The sequence below is a fragment of the Pocillopora verrucosa genome, chromosome 11 (assembly GCF_036669915.1).
Source record: "Pocillopora verrucosa isolate sample1 chromosome 11, ASM3666991v2, whole genome shotgun sequence".
NCBI classification, from domain to species: domain Eukaryota; kingdom Metazoa; phylum Cnidaria; class Anthozoa; order Scleractinia; family Pocilloporidae; genus Pocillopora; species Pocillopora verrucosa.
This window is the reverse complement of record NC_089322.1, coordinates 21,216,133-21,231,683: the sequence shown is the minus strand read 5'-3', so window position 1 is coordinate 21,231,683 and position 15,551 is coordinate 21,216,133. Positions and strand designations below refer to the sequence as shown.

Below are 15,551 nucleotides of genomic sequence, written 5' to 3'. Positions count from 1 at the left end.
GGGGGGGGGGGGGGCGGGGGAGGAGGAATCAGAATGTCTCTAGGACTGGACTGGTCAAAAAACCAGTCTGAGCCAGAATAATTATTATTGGTAATAGGCTCCTGGTGAAAGCACAATACATGCCGAGATGAGCGCGTGGATAGACTTAAGTGACGTTATGTATCTTTCTTTTTTCTGTCGATTAAATTTTCGCGGTAACTGAATTTGGCGAAAAAATTTAAAATGCTAATGCATGAGCCATTGACAAACAAAAACCAGTGTTCGTTCCCAACAATGGTTGGCGATACAAATGGTTGAATACAGAGTTCAAACTTGTTGTAGATATTAAGGCTGTGCTCTCAGGCGGGGTTTTCCTCATCGTACTTCTTTCCATCCAGAGTGCAGAGAACTGTCGGGAACTTGATGAGTTGCTAGGATAGTTTGCAATGGACCAGCGTCCTGATTATGAAACATTAACTAGTACCCCTATCAGCCTCGTGTTACAACTCTGGCAGCCGTTTTGACTCTCGTCAGAGCACTTCACGTGGAAGACTCGATTCCGCTATTCGGGAGAGGAGCCAGCGCTTCTTCCCCGTCGATGACTGGAACCAAGAAACAGAGGACATCGAGCTGTCGTAGAGGCACAGATATACTACAGCCTCGGAAGTGTAGCAGTAATGACACGGATTTTATTTCTTCGAAGGAGCACAAGTCTTTGAGAAGCCGAGAAGTGTTTTTCTGCGAGCTCTAGCAAGATTGATGAAGAAAAAATGATTAAAAATGATCAAAAGTAGACAGGATTCCTTTCTATTGTAAAAATCAGGGTATCAAGTTTCCTGTTGACAGTGTTAGGCTCTTTTCTGTAATTTTCTCCAACCTTTCATGGGTGAAGCATCAGTGTGATTGTTTTGACAAGACTGAAAAAAAGTGGATATGGTACTATTCCCTTTAGGTAAACCAAAATCCTCTTGACACACGATTTTATTATTCGTTGATTAGTTATACTGTCAATTCTTGGAAGGCTCGGAGATGTCTCTTGACACAATGTGACAAGCTCAAGTTGTGAAGAGAAGGGGAAATGGCTCAACAAAGATTTACGATGTAATCTTTAGGAGATCTTTCTCAGATAACAATACCTGGCACGATGATCTGATACGCCAACCTGAGGACCTTTTGCGATTAAGGAAAAAAAAACACGAGCATCAGATAACTATATAGAGTGGGTTTACGGCCTGTATCATTTGCCCTCATCAGTGTCAATAAAGACACTAACCAGGAGTCGGTGAAAGGCCAATTAGATGGTCGTCAGTGTCAGTCTCTTCTCTAATGCGGGTGCAAGGGTCGTGCAAGCTTTCGTTGCAACAGTTATTAGGCCTTAGAGATGCGTTTAGTCTTCAAAAGTGCTTAAGTAGTCAGAAGTGGGGGAGGCCTCATCCTAAACCAGCATCTCATTAGCATTTGATGGCATAGCAGGTTGCTTCATCGTTGCTCGTTTAAACGATTTCACTTTTTCTATAAAAGCGTTCTCCCTACCCTCTCAACCCCTGTTCTCGTCTTTTCGCTTCGCGATTAAATTACATCCAGTTTCATCTTGCCTTGGTATTCAATGACTTAGTTTTCCGGGATATTTATCGGGAAGTTTTGCTAAAATTTATGAACTTCCTCAGATAACAATCGAAGCTCTACAGAAGGTTAATGAGAGAAGAAAAGCCTTATGAGATCAGAAACAACCTCGCGTGATCCTAAGGGGGCCCTGTTACCGAGGGTGACCGGCCTATCAACCGACCCATCTGACATTTGAGCCTTTTTTCAATTGTGCACGTGGATCAAAATAAGATTAACAACTTCCGAGATCAAAGTTTGCCCTCAGTTCAGGTCATCTGTCAATTAATCATTTTCAGCACGAAATTATGTTCCTCAGGTGTCCTTGAACTTAGAATTACCGAGTCCTGTCCTAAATTATAAATAGGTGTATTTGTCCTTAAAGCACTGAACTTCTCTCGGTTTTTCTCAAAAGAACACAGACAGTTAAGCCGGTAAGCAAAACTCTCCTTTTCGTATTGACTGGTCAATAGTTAAGGCGACAAAATCGCGAAAACGAGCGGTGAAGCATCGATTTGCCCCACTCTTCTCACTGATTTGCAGCTCGCTTTCATGGCACGATCCACTGCAATAGCCACATATGCAAGCCAACAGTGTAACTTACTAGGTCACCCTCAGCGCACGTGAATGTGCAGCGAGACGAACCTTTGTTCGGCTACCCGACCGAGCGCTTGGGCTGTTGGGATTGAATCTCTGATCTTGCAAAAAGAAAATATATCCATGTTCAAGAAATTGTGGCCGGTTTACTCATGTCATAACTGTGGTGATCCTCTTCTGTTACGGGAAAAGAGTTTCCGTCAGTTTTTTAAAACATGGAATCGCGAAATCCCTCATTTAATCAGCTTTTTCTCGATCAAAATTGCTGAATATAGCCTCGTTCTTTATTCTAGTTCCTAGTAAGCCAGTAACAATATCGTTTATACCTTGACTTCATCTCGAACCCTAAAACGTAACAAGACAAGAATGCGAAAAAACGAAGAAACAACCAAAAAATGGAGCCTTGCCAAACAAGCTTGGCCAATATGTTAACCCTAAAAGCTTCGTTGTCTGGGAAAAGATGAAGAGGAAAATCGCCTACAAAGACAATAGTAGAATACTAGAAACGCTCTGATCTTAAATATTGTGTCAGAGTTTTCCTGATGAAATACACAGTTCTCAGTACAGCAGGTCTGATTTGCTGACTTGCTGCAACTTTTAAGTGTTCAGTGTATTCTTTCTTTGGCCCTGAAGAGTGACCAGCATCTGAGACTGAATCACACAGTAAGGTCATGAGAATAAAGGAAATGATCACCAACATAAGCAGCTCTTGATTGTTAAACAAATTCTCATTGACAGCACCTTGGGAAAAGTATAGAGACAAGTATGGAGAATATGCATATTGATGTTAGGGTGGAAAGGTTTAACTCTCATGAGTTGTTGACATCTTACTTCTCTTTTTCCAAACTTGCTCCAAGTCAGGATGCAGTGAGCATCAAACAACAAAGTTTCACACAAATTATACATTTGTATGAAATCATAACAGAGGAGAAGAGAGCAAGAAGCTAAAACTAGGGATCCTTCTGAGGATCGGAAGGAGTCTTTCTCTGTGACAATACCTTCAATCATTCCATTTCAGGATGTATTATTTCCATTGATCTTCTGTTTAAAAATTGATTTCTAGAGTCACTTTCCCCACTTTATTATCCATTGTCTCCATGTCATTGTCCTCTGTCTCTTCATAACAAGAGTCATCTAACAAATCTATTTCTTTTTGAGTGACTGGATATGAAGTTGGGAAGAGTTTTAAACTCCACTCCTTAAGTTTGAAATGGTGTCGACGACCACAGAGGTGCTTCACCTGAAGTTAAGGTAGAAGGTAAAAACTACTGTCATAATTTGTGATACACCCATCAAACAGTACTTGAGACCTGTTTTCAGTATAGATTCTCTCATACAAGCATCTTGCTAATTAACACTTCCATGTGACTCCCTGGAGATTTTTTTACTCCTTCTTACTAAGTACTATTGCTTTCATTACCACTTGCATTTAAGGCTAATGTAACTCTTTAATGTCAATCATAACAAACTAAAGAGCATTAAGGAATAATAATATTTCTATGAGCAATTCAGGATATCATGGTTCTAAAGGTCCAGAATAAAGTAAATTAAGATGCAATTCAGACAGCATACCACCAAATGCACTTGGAATATGCAGATTTTTATCTATGTAGGCTTTCATCATTAACTAGAGGAGAGCTATTACAAGTGGAGGAAAGTGTAACATCCTTCACATAAATACGTGTAAATTATACCTTGTAAACAAGGAGGAAGGGGGAGGGATACCACTGTTGGATCAAAACCCCACCCTAAGATAGGTATACACTAAAGTATTAATACTGTGGCAGATCCAAGGGCAGGTCATGGGCGCCTGGTCCTCTCCTTCCTACAGACATGTGGGTTTCTTTAGCATTTTTCTGACACCAAAATTCTTGCAGTTATAGGATAGCAAAATTAATACTCAAAAAATTCCCCTGCAGTACTCCTTGATGGCTCATACTGTAACCCCACAGGGTTTATAATGAATTATTGATTATGAGAGGATTGCGCTTTAACATGGTCTCATCATAAACAGCTAATTTTTATTTCAATTCTTAACTCACCCATTCAGATTGAGAGGTCAGCACAAGCTCACAAGCCTGGCAAACCCACGCTCCCTCGGAATTATTCTGTAATTTAACCTTTCTGTGCTTCTTGGACGCCATGTGGTCATCATACATCTTAAGAGAAGTCAATCTTTTGTTGGGACATAAATTACATCTCAGCTTTTTGGCAGCTGTAACCTAAAAGATAGAAAGGGGATTGTTTGAAAGGGTTTCGGTTGTCAAAGCTAAAGGCTACTCTAACCGCCAGGTTTACCACATATTTCATTTAAAATGTTAAATTTTAAAACAGATATTCTTATATTGACTTACCTGTAGTTTTCTGAGGCTCCGTTTTGATATTTTCTTTTTCAAACTTTCGGGACTGTCACGATCACAGCTGTCTTCGTCCGCCATTAATTTTAACTAATCTGACCCAATCTCTCGCGGTTTGACTTTCAACAGCCGCTGACAAATTATAAGCAGGCTCATTCAAATCCATCATGGCGGATGAAGTATGCGAAGGAGATTCAGGGGAACTTCTGGCATCAAAGCTCGGAACTAAAGAATTGTAAGATATTACAAAGGATGAATATAATTTCCAGTTACTCCACCTACATATGTTGTGCTTGAAACTTTTCTTGGTTCGAAATTTTTTACCCAGTTGGATAATCATAATCTGAAACAATTTAGGAACATCGAATTAGTAGCATTGCAGCCTCGTGGAGACTCTTTTGAAAATCGCAACTGTTTTGAAATTTTTATCAAACTCTATCTAGGAGGACAAGTCTCCTATGAAGTTTAACTGTTCCTGATCCCTGGCGTTTGTATCTTATCTGCTCTCAGGAGTGTTACATCAACTGACCAACACGCTCTTAATCCTTCTTGAATTGCGGTCGTTCCGCCCGACGAACAAACAGTGCATTAAATTACAAAGATTAAGCTGTTGTTCCATTCTTTTGATTTCTTTTAGTAATGTTTGTAGATATTTGTTGACCGTGTTATCAAAACAACAGCTCATTCAACCGCTGGGATATTGAACTTCTTCGGATCTGCGATCAAAAGTCAGTATACAACTCAGCAAAAATATTAAATCATTCATGTTGTGTTTTGTTACAAAAACTCAGAAAACAGTAGTTTTATTTAAGATACATATTAAAGAACTCTACACAACGCATCGATAAGACGACGAATACATCAGGCGAAATGACTTCGAAGTTCGGGCGGAAAATTCCCGGGCGGTTCGACTCTCGGGCGGAATGACCGGATACCTCCTTCTTATACACATGTAATGTGGTGTTCTCTCTGTCTCTCAGCCAATGTTTGAGTTAGAGAACACATTAGTAATACAGTCATTTTTTCACTTATTTGCCATCTTTTAGCTGGGATGAAGCCTACTCTGCAGAATTGGATAATTTTCATGACACTGGTGACGTTGGAGAAGTCTGGTAAAGTGTTTCCCATTTAGAGTTGTGTTTTGGACTCTCAACAATCTTATCACAATGATTTTTACTCTAATTTACCTTGATTTTTACATTTTTCTGCTTGAGACTTCAGATATTTTAATATTTTAATGCTTGGAAATATTCTTGACCATAATATGCTTATACTTGTCACCCAGATGGCACCGTTATACCACATTTAAAGAAAGTGAAGACCTCCTGTTAGTTAATATCCATCTTTTTTGTTGTCAATTTTAGGTTTGGAGAAAGCAGCATGAACAGAATAATTAAATGGATCAAAAACTGTCCAAACATAAGAAAGACATCACTGTTTTTAGACTTAGGATGTGGAAATGGCATTCTTCTGGTGAATCTGGTAAGTTAGGTTTACCAAACACATCTACACTTTCTTTCACCCACTAACTGCAAGTGCGTTGCAGCCTCTGGTATGAAGGGTAACACCTTCATGATCACTGCCTTATAGTGTAGGGGTGGTTTTGGTTTCCCCCAGTCATGCCAGGTGGAGTGTTGTAGCCTTGATAGGGCAAGTTGTACTAATTAAGTCAAAGATAAAGGCTCATACAAAAACTTATCCTCTGGCTCTAGTAAAGGGGTCTGGCACAGGGAAACAACACTGTCCCTTCAAATGAGGAGGTGTATGCAGCTAGTCTCCCAGTTCAGTGTTTGAAAATGGGAAAACTGAAAAGACTTAGATGCAAAAAGGGTACATGTACTTTGAATTGAAATGCAATGTAATTGCATTGAAGTGGGGGGTGAGTAAATGAAGTGGCAGACAGTTTAGTGTGACAGGTTTGTACCACGTGGGCCACTTTGGCTTATACATGGAGTCCTGTACCTGTAACTATTTTTTTCAGGCTCGGCACGGCTACACAAGCTTGATTGGTGTGGATTATTCAGAAGGAGCAGTCAACTTAGCCAAATCAATTGCAGTAGCAGAACAAGTCAAAATTAAATTTCTGGTTTGTTTTTTCAAATTTGATAATATGAACTCCCAAAAATAATACTGACAGTATTAGAACTGTATAATACAGAGGGTTTTTTTGTATTGTCCCTCAAATTCATCAGGGGTGATCCTCTTGTGTACTTCTGTGGTGTACCCTTATATTTATGTACATTCATGCTCCTTTGATTTGGTCTAAGGAAGGTCTGGGGTTGAATAAAGCCCTCCTTTTGTTTGGTTATTTAATTTTGACTCACTCCCCCCATCTTGTACAGGTTTTGTTTATGAAGTTCTAGTATTTGGGTGCATAGATTCAATCAGCCATACTGGGTTCAATCCCTTTATTGCAAGCAAGGACTTTCCATAAGTCATCTTGTACATCATGGAACTATTACTGTTTGTCACTTCAGTGGTTAATTCATCATCCATCCCTTTCTTTCCAGAAGTTTTCATCTCTAAACAAACACAAACAATAAGAAATGTAGTGTAAACTTATTTAGTCTCCTTGGTAGCCATTCCTTGGGATGTCTTGCAGGGCAGAAGCCATCCCCCCTAAAACCATCCTCCTTCCCTATCCATGAAAAAAAAACCAGACTCACAAAATAATGTTTGTGAATGACAGGTCTGTGACATCTTAAACACATCAGAGAGTAGTGCCTTGTGCACTGGCAAGAAATTTGATGTGTGCCTGGACAAAGGAACTTATGATGCAATCAGTCTCAATCCAGAAGATGCCAAGGCCTGCCGGGTAAAGTACATTGACAATGTTTTTAGTCTGCTGGCAGCTGGTGGACTCTTCATCATCTGCTCCTGTAACTGGACAAAGACTGAGCTACTTGAGCAGTTTAAAGACAGTAAGTATAAACAGATCTTTTAGGCTCTTTTTTGATTTAGAGACATAAGACCAAAACCAAACTTTAAACAACTGTCCTCTCAGGTAATTTTTGGCTGCTTGACGACTCACCTTGTCATTCTCTTTGTATTTGCTTTTCAACAGAGTTTGAATTTTTAGAAGACCTCCCTGCACCTTCTTTGTCATTTGGTGGTCAGACAGGAAGCACAGTCAGAACTCTGGTATTTAAAGCAAGAAACACGTGACAACATGGGCAGTCACACTAAAAGTTGTTACCACTGGCACATGGTACATAGTGTAACGTGTACTTAAAAACAAAGCCATTCTAAGGAACACGAGTTGTTGATCCCTTTTGTTACTGAACTGAAGGAGGTCTGGTAACGAGTTCGGTCTACCCTGATTATTTCACAGAAAATAAGGAATGAAGCCAACCTGGTTCGCCTGTAGTTACCAGTGCCTTCCATAGGAATGTGGGGTACAGTACTGGAAACTAGGATTATGTTGATTTTATGAGAAGGAGACCCAATGAACTGAAAAACATTGAAAAAAGACTCAGTGCATCAATTGTATTATCGTGATTGTTGAAAAGATATGTTTGGTCAATGGAAAGCTCTCGAACACAACGGAATGAATTTACTTCGTTTCATTTTTGCGAAAAAAGAGCTTTAGGGAATAGGTTATTTGCAACTGTTAAGTTGGCATTGGAATTGAAAGTATGAAAAAGAAACTACAATAGCTGTATGAGGTAATTTGAGTTATTTTTAGAATAAAGGAAAATCTTAATGTTTACAACAAAACTTCACTGTAATTACGGGCTTAAATATATATATATATATATATATATGTTAAAATAACTTCTAAAGACGTAAAAAACGGAAAAAAAAAGGAAGCAAAAGACTTTATTTTCGAGTGTTGAAAGCCAAAAAAAAGGGGCATCCTTGCCTCAGACTTTTTCTAAGGGCTCGACAGTTATTTGCACGTGTGCTCCACTATGTTAGTTTGTCATGATGGATATTGTTTGATCGTCTAATTTTGCGCGCGCTCGTTCGGGGCGCGTGCAGCAAAGTTCAACGTAATAAAAGAGTGTGAACCACAAATCGCGTTATAGGATGTAGCCGTTTCAGCCGCGTTTGGGTAAATCACTCAAGAAATTTAGCCATGATAACGTCATTACCACGCCTCAGAGACCATAAGGCAAACGTTGGAGATATCGTGCCTCGTCTCGCAGCAGACAGGAGAAAGAAGGTAAGATATATTGTTCCCTTTTGGGAAGAATGTTAGGCGCTGGGTCTTGGGATGAAATATACGTGTAAGTCCCCACTTCAAAATGCAAGTGGCGGTTGACTAAATCATCTTTTAAAGGTGAGACAGCAAACAAGAGAGCGAGTTAGACGATACGTTATTTGGTGCAATGAAGGAAATTGTAGTCTGTAAATCTCCTAATTCTGATCTGTCTGGTGTGGCCCTCGTGAATCACTACTTATGATTCTGAAATAATAACTCGAAAGGAGGTATTCGCACCGTGCTGATCGTAATAAATGAAGAAATGTAAAATGGTTTCCGTGTTTACATAGCCTAATGTAAACACGCGGGAGGTTGGGAGAACACGAGATAAGCGTTGGAAATCACGACGCGAAGCGGAGTGGTTTCCAGCTTACGTAAACACGGAAACCATTTTACATTTCTTTTATAAAATAATTAATGAAAGAGGAACGAAAACCGTGTTTACATACGCTCATGTAAAATGGTTTTATGGCCAATCAGAGCGCGCGTACTATTTGAATTATTTTATAAATACATATATTGTATATTATTATAAAAGGATATTCAGTCCATCCAGTTGTTTTTTATCTTCTCATTCTCCTTTCTGTGGTCACATGAATAGAACGGGACATGAAAACTCTCTTCTTTGTAGATCTCACAGGTTGGAAAGGTATTCCCAAAAACTTTGGTTCAAGAACAAATCGATGAAAAACTTGATTTTCACTGCGTTAGTCTGGAGAAAGACAAAAATATTTTATTTCCCACTGTGGGGGTGGAGAGCGGTTCGAAGAGTCCTGGGATAGCGGGCAAAGTACCTACACCATCTGTGGAGACTGGGGACGGCCCAGAGGTCACTGTAAGTAACAGCCGCGTGACCAGAGTGTCAGTATTTTTACTGCTAAGCGATCTTTGTATTCAATGCTTACTCGTAAAAGAATCGTCTGTCATGTATAGGTTATATGTAATTGTCTTTGAAGTCGCGCGCACGCACCTCTATCCTCAAGAATGAGATCTTCATTACCAATTTGGATTTCAGTGACGATTAAAATCGGAATACTGCATCCTTTTTATTTAGATTTTTGTAGGAAAGAGACTTTTGTTGTTAAGGATGCTTCACTAAACACTGAAGGCTACCGTCACTCATGAGTCTTAAGTGATATTTCCGTGTTTTCTAATCACAACATGACTTTCCAGTGATAATTGACAACTTCATCTGAAACAAGATGTACTCATAGCACACAATTTGCGCGATGTTATAAAAAATAGTTTGATTTGTGGTGGAAAAAGTTCGTTTCCTTTTTTTTCCGTTGGATCTAATTGAGGTTTAACAGAAAAATAAGCGATGCAAGAGTTGAATTTTGAAAGGTTGAAATGCAGTCTAGATCTATTTCTCTCTCTGATAAAAGTTGTGTCAAAAGATGGATTTTTTTTATACTGCTTTAGCTTCCGGAGTTACCCAGTGTGCTTGGCGGGCGTCGCGTCTCCTCCTCGCCTGGTCCAGATAACACTGAACCGCTGGATCTGCTGATCAAGGGTGAGGCTCACAAAAAATCTCAGACTGAAATTACCGCAGACACGGTTGAACCTGTCTCTGATATGGCGGTAGAAGAGGTAAACCTTTGAGTATAATTCCTACATATATTGTTCTACATGTTGATGGTGTTTGGATTCCAAAAGCCTACATGCAGTTGTGTCCCATTTCCTTCCTTGTTTCAAACAAATTTTGGCTGGGGTTCCTGTGGATTTGGAGAAATACTTACCTTCTTACTTCGAGGACTAAGAGGTCTTGTTTGATAATACATTTTTTTTTACGAAAAAGAATTCCTACTTCTATAACAATTTCTATAAAAGCACCCAGAATTTGAGGGATTTCAGTCACAGAACATATTGGTGCATACTGGTCGTTCAAAAGAGGGAGCAGTACTTTTAGCTCCTTCTAGAAATTGTTGGAACCTCAATCCGTGATGTGTCATTCATAACCCAAGGAAATCTTAAATCTCCTTCCTACGTTCCCACACCTATTAAAATTGCTATCAGTGTCAGGAATAAGAACTAATATAATTCTTGTTCCGTTTAATTTTTTTAGAAGCTACCTCACTTTTCTTATTCTTCACCAGGTCATTATTTCCAAACTCGAACCAATCATTGACTCTCTGTTTGAAGACGATGAGCTTTTTGCACAGGAGTTTGAAGAAGATGGTCTAAACCGTGTCCTGTTCATAAAAAAGATAGGAATTTATGTTGAGGTTAGTCTTGTCTTGTTACATCGCCATCAACCCTTTTAACGTATAAGCTTTGTTTAAACCCCTGTTCAACTTAGAAAACACTGATAAAAAGTTGGCAAAGTGTCTGTGGTATTTATTTTACTTCCAAAGCTGTAAGGGAGGGGTAACAAACTGGCGCAAAATGAAAAAACCTTACAGATGTGCGAATTGGTAGGTCCATTTCCAGCGTGAAAGCTATAAAGGTTATGGTAGGCGATTGTTTTCCCATATTTCCCTTTTCACTGTGCATTCTCAAGGCGTCCTCTTTCGCGTTTCAAAGAGCACCTGATCTCAGCGCTTAACTTTTCAGAATACAATAGCAATTTTTCTTGAAGTACGGGAAACATTGCAACATTGTGATCTTGCATTCCTGGCTCCTTTTTAGTTTTTATTATTATTGTTACTATTGTCATGCAATGAAATTGTCGGGGGAAAAACAATCGCCGTAGTCAGCTCTTTTCAAGCTTTTCGTGTCGTTAAGTTCTGGTAACCCATATAACATACAAACCTAAGTATCTACAATCTATACGGAGGATCAAGATTCTCCTTAGCCACAAATACGATACTTTTTATAAGATAAAAACCAAAGACTACATACCGGGAGTGTTTTGTACGCCATTGTTCCACTGTCCAAGATGTAAAGACCATTGGGCAGAATTTGGATCTGTGCCAGCAAATTGTCAGTTACCACAGCAACCAACTCGTGGGCCTGCAATACACCTGGCCAGTAATATAAAGCGGAGGTTCAATGACTGGAGGAGGAAGACCAAGAGAAGACTTGGGTTTGTAATTCTTCTCTTGTACTCTTTAAGTGCACTATTAATTAAATTTTCGGCCTAAAGGCAGCTGAATGCAGTCTTTCTTGTAGCAAAAAATAGCTTTAATTTTCAATGTGTGAATTCGCTGAATGGTAACACATGAGAAGTGGTACAAACTTTGATGATGTTTTATCTGATTTACAGAGACATAAAAGAAGGATATATTGTATCAGGAAGTGGGACAGTACTAAACCAAATCAACGGACAAGACAACAATACTACCCTTGGTAAGGACAGAAAATCACTTGGCTATTTGTTGTCTAGTGAGGAAGCGCTTGAAGAGTTGAGTCTTGGTGTTATTGATTCTGGGACAAAGATAGAAGCGTTTAGAGTCCTTAGAGTGGATGAACAGACATTAGACGAGGATTATGTGAAAAAAGTCGCAGATGCACTTGGTTTTAGTCAAGAGCAATATGACGATTTTGCGCGAGTCAACTTAAACAAAGTGAGAATGGATTATGATGTTGAATCGGACGGAAAAACATCGTTTAAGTCGCGGCTAGATTTATCAATGTTGGATAATATATTAATAAAGGATTTGCCTGAGATCATCAAAGAAAAGTTGTTGTCGATACTGCGATTACAAAAACAAAGAATGAGAAGGAAAAAGAAGAAACAGATAGCGACGTCTATGAATGGTCCTGATTCTGTTGAAGGGAACTACGCCCAAAGTGAAAATACGTCTGAAAGCTTTTATATCCAAGGATTTGATGACGAGGATACAGAACATGATTCTAACTTAATTGAAAATGGAATAAGGGCTTCAGTGAAAATGACCAGAATGAGAAGAGAAAATAGTGGAAAGCAGGGAAGAGGGCAGAGAACCGGAGAGGGCCTGGGGAATATGAGTGAACAAGAAACTCGTAAGTACAATTTTTACTCCATGGTCGTCATTGGGAGACTGAGATTAAGGTTATCACTGGGAAATAACCACGGCAAATGGGAATAAGATTAAATGCGATAGAACTCTAAAATTTGAAAAGAATTCTACAAGAAAAGTTGGATTCTCCCCCATCCTCGAACCCAATAGACGACCCTGTATAAATAATCTGGCAACCAAATAACTTCATTTGCAAATTATTAAAAATTGTTCTCAAGGAGTGGTTTAATGGGTGAAAACGACATTCAATCCGACAATCCATTCAATTCATGTTATGCAAGCTTTTGTAAAGATCGTAGACGTGGCGACCTAGGGGTTACCCCCTTACCCTTCTGCCAAACCCTTTCGACTCCAGAGCGTCCAGTCAAGTTTGGTGTCCTGGTTATTGCTTTGAAATGATCATTTTGTCAGGGTAGACAAACACCGAAACGATACAGGGATTGTTAAGGAAGTAGAATATTATCATTAACTACTAAAGATGAGTTCTAAAAGTTTCGGTTAGATTTTTTAAGTTGCTCAAATTTTGACATGATTCCTTTGAAATGAATCACTTGTGCTCATCCGTAGCTGGTAGAAAATCATCATTGGCTGGGGGACGTCATAGGGATACATCAGCCCATGAAGGAAGATCATCTCGAGTGTCCACTGCTATATCTTCACATTCAGATGGGAAAGAATTTTCAGCACCAAGATCACCAAGTAATGTCCTGGTCTACAAAGAGGTAAATGGCTTAGACTTAGATTTGTTCTTTGGCTTCACTGAGTACAGAGAAATATATTTATGGATTTAGTGTTACCGAGTTTTAAGTTCGTGTGTAATTGGACCGGTTTATCAGTACTTGCCTTAGGTTTAGAGCGATTTTGAAATAACTGTTCTCAGGCCCGGTCGACAGATATTTATCAATGGTGCTATTGTTTACAGGAAATCGATTGGAATGATCAGGCTTGACTTGGAAAATGAAATGACAAACATTAATCAAAGTAGGTTTTAGACATTACCAATGACCAAAAACTTTCCTTGCTTCAGTTACAGAATCAGCGACGCGCTCGTAAAAAGAATACTAGCGTAAATAACAGATCAGGTCAACCAGACACGCCTTTTCAGAGACTTGGGAAACATTCCATGACTGTGCCCGCAAACAGCCCTTCATTTTTTGCTTACGATAATGTTGATTCTGATGAGGAGACCTGGGAACAAGGGAAGGCTTTTAGAATTGGTTCCAGTCGTGATGGTAGAAGAGATTCACTTACATCGCACATGTCCGAAATGTCACGTGGAGCTCACGAGACCGATTCAAATGCATACTTCGTGTCTGACCCGCCACGTAGTGTTAAAGGGACTGAGTCACGCTCCTCTATGTTGCAAAAGTACAGCAGGGCAGTTGGAAGTGCGCATGCTCGAAAGGATGCATCTTTCTCTAGTAAGCACGGCCTTTATCTAATTTCGGGTTATGATTTTTTTTCTTAGTCTTTTTCTTTTTGTTGTTTTACTTTACCCCCCCCCCCCCCTTCGATCCTCTTTCTACAGTCCTTTCTTTCACCTAATTAAGTCTGAAATATACCTACCAGTGCTGCGTTCTCAGATATCTTGATTCACCATAAGTAGGCTTCGCTCCTTACTAAAAACGTTGTTTCTTTGTTTTTATTCGATAGATTTAGATGATCAGGCCTCTTGGGGCACTAACGATGGAAGTATTTACAACATCGGAGACGACCCATCAGGCTCCAGATCAGACAGACCGCGCCGTTTTATAAGAAAAAAGGAAAAGGGAGATGCTGTCAAGAGGCCTGGAAACCACTACCATAGCAGAGTCATAGACGATATGCCCGTAGGCCAAGGAAGTCCGTCCCTGAGTCACGTGACACCGTCATTTGTTGAAGCTAATGTGACGTATGGATCAAAAGCGAGGTTAAGCCAGGCGCATATTTCACTGATTGATGCCAATAGTCCTTCACTGTGTAGCACGATTACGGGAACCCAGGAACAGAGGGTCTCGTCAGCGCTCATAAAGCGATCCTTACGTTCTGCTTCAGCAAAAGAGCCGTCCCAGATAAAGCAAGAAACAATCGAATTAGAATGCATGTCGCAGAAACAAGATAATTACGCTCCTCAAAACAACCAGGAAACTGTCATCCGCATAGAGAGTGATTCAACACATTTTGTGCAAGCTCAAGAAAACCAGACCAGTCCAAATGAGGAGCCCGCTAAAAAGCCCGGTGCAAAGGTCTTTAGACGAACATTTGAAGAAGAGTACAAACCACTCGTTTCATTGGAAGATTTAAACTTTATTCATAGACTTCCGGTATCAAGTGCGTTTACGTATTCGTTTTATGAGCTGCCCAGTCAGCATCGAGTTCACAATGATTCAATCAAGCAGGCCGTTGGCCGGATCGGTCGACGCAAAAAGAAGGGAACTGCCCAATTTCGGAGTAAAAGTGCTCCTTGAGATAATGCAATGCTTCAATAACATCGAAATATTTTGTTCAGTTTAGTCGAGGATATCGTGTCTGATGTTAAGTTCCACTGAATTTCGTCCACACACACTCCCTACATACACCACGTTGTTTATTCTGGTAACCACCTGCTTCAGTGCGGTTTGAACTTGTTTAAGAATCAACACAACGAACCTGAAAGGCCAGGTAAAAAAACCATGAAGTAACTTAGATTCAAGTGATCTCTGAGAATTTACTTTCTCTTTAATGATAGGTTGAATAGTAATAAATGAGTTAGCTTTTATTAATAAACTATATTGATTACCAATCTCAACTATATGCAAGTTTCTACCGTTTTTCGAATCCAATATACGGGGTGAAACGTTGGCGAACAACGACTGGTAATTGAGCTTGTATTTTGGCTTATGCAAAGAATTC

General features: G+C 39.6%; 3 protein-coding genes across 5 annotated transcripts; 2 read left to right on the top strand and 1 right to left on the bottom strand.

Moving 5' to 3' along the window:
* Nucleotides 1–150: 150 nt before the first annotated feature.
* On the bottom strand, nt 151–4,620 carry LOC131787864 (uncharacterized). 3 transcript variants are annotated; one of them, XR_009340499.2, is made up of 5 exons: nt 4,533–4,620; nt 4,221–4,400; nt 3,177–3,418; nt 1,116–1,149; nt 151–726 (listed from the first exon to the last, which is right to left on the bottom strand). XR_009340499.2 is itself a non-coding variant. In XM_066174226.1 (4 exons), the coding sequence occupies exons 1-3, from the start codon at nt 4,614–4,616 to the stop codon at nt 3,224–3,226; spliced, it is 459 nt and encodes a 152-aa protein (XP_066030323.1). In that variant the 5' UTR covers nt 4,617–4,620; the 3' UTR covers nt 151–1,149; nt 3,177–3,223. The 3 variants fall into 3 exon arrangements, 2 of the variants coding, with proteins under 2 accessions (XP_066030323.1, XP_058960922.2); XM_066174226.1 differs by having other exon boundaries at nt 151–1,149; XM_059104939.2 differs by lacking the exons at nt 151–726; nt 1,116–1,149 and adding an exon at nt 1,160–2,829.
* Nucleotides 4,621–4,691: 71 nt separating this feature from the next.
* On the top strand, nt 4,692–8,223 carry LOC131787863 (EEF1A lysine methyltransferase 2-like). Its single transcript, XM_059104936.2, has 6 exons — nt 4,692–4,770; nt 5,582–5,647; nt 5,900–6,017; nt 6,517–6,621; nt 7,225–7,456; nt 7,600–8,223. Exons 1-6 carry the CDS (start codon nt 4,703–4,705, stop codon nt 7,698–7,700), a joined length of 690 nt encoding a protein of 229 aa, XP_058960919.2. The 5' UTR covers nt 4,692–4,702; the 3' UTR covers nt 7,701–8,223.
* A 179-nt stretch (nt 8,224–8,402) lies between these two features.
* On the top strand, nt 8,403–15,406 carry LOC131787880 (uncharacterized). The gene is made up of 9 exons (XM_059104959.2): nt 8,403–8,700; nt 9,371–9,574; nt 10,162–10,329; nt 10,836–10,964; nt 11,559–11,764; nt 11,945–12,663; nt 13,248–13,402; nt 13,708–14,101; nt 14,334–15,406. Exons 1-9 carry the CDS (start codon nt 8,614–8,616, stop codon nt 15,125–15,127), a joined length of 2,856 nt encoding a protein of 951 aa, XP_058960942.2. The 5' UTR covers nt 8,403–8,613; the 3' UTR covers nt 15,128–15,406.
* Nucleotides 15,407–15,551: the final 145 nt, after the last annotated feature.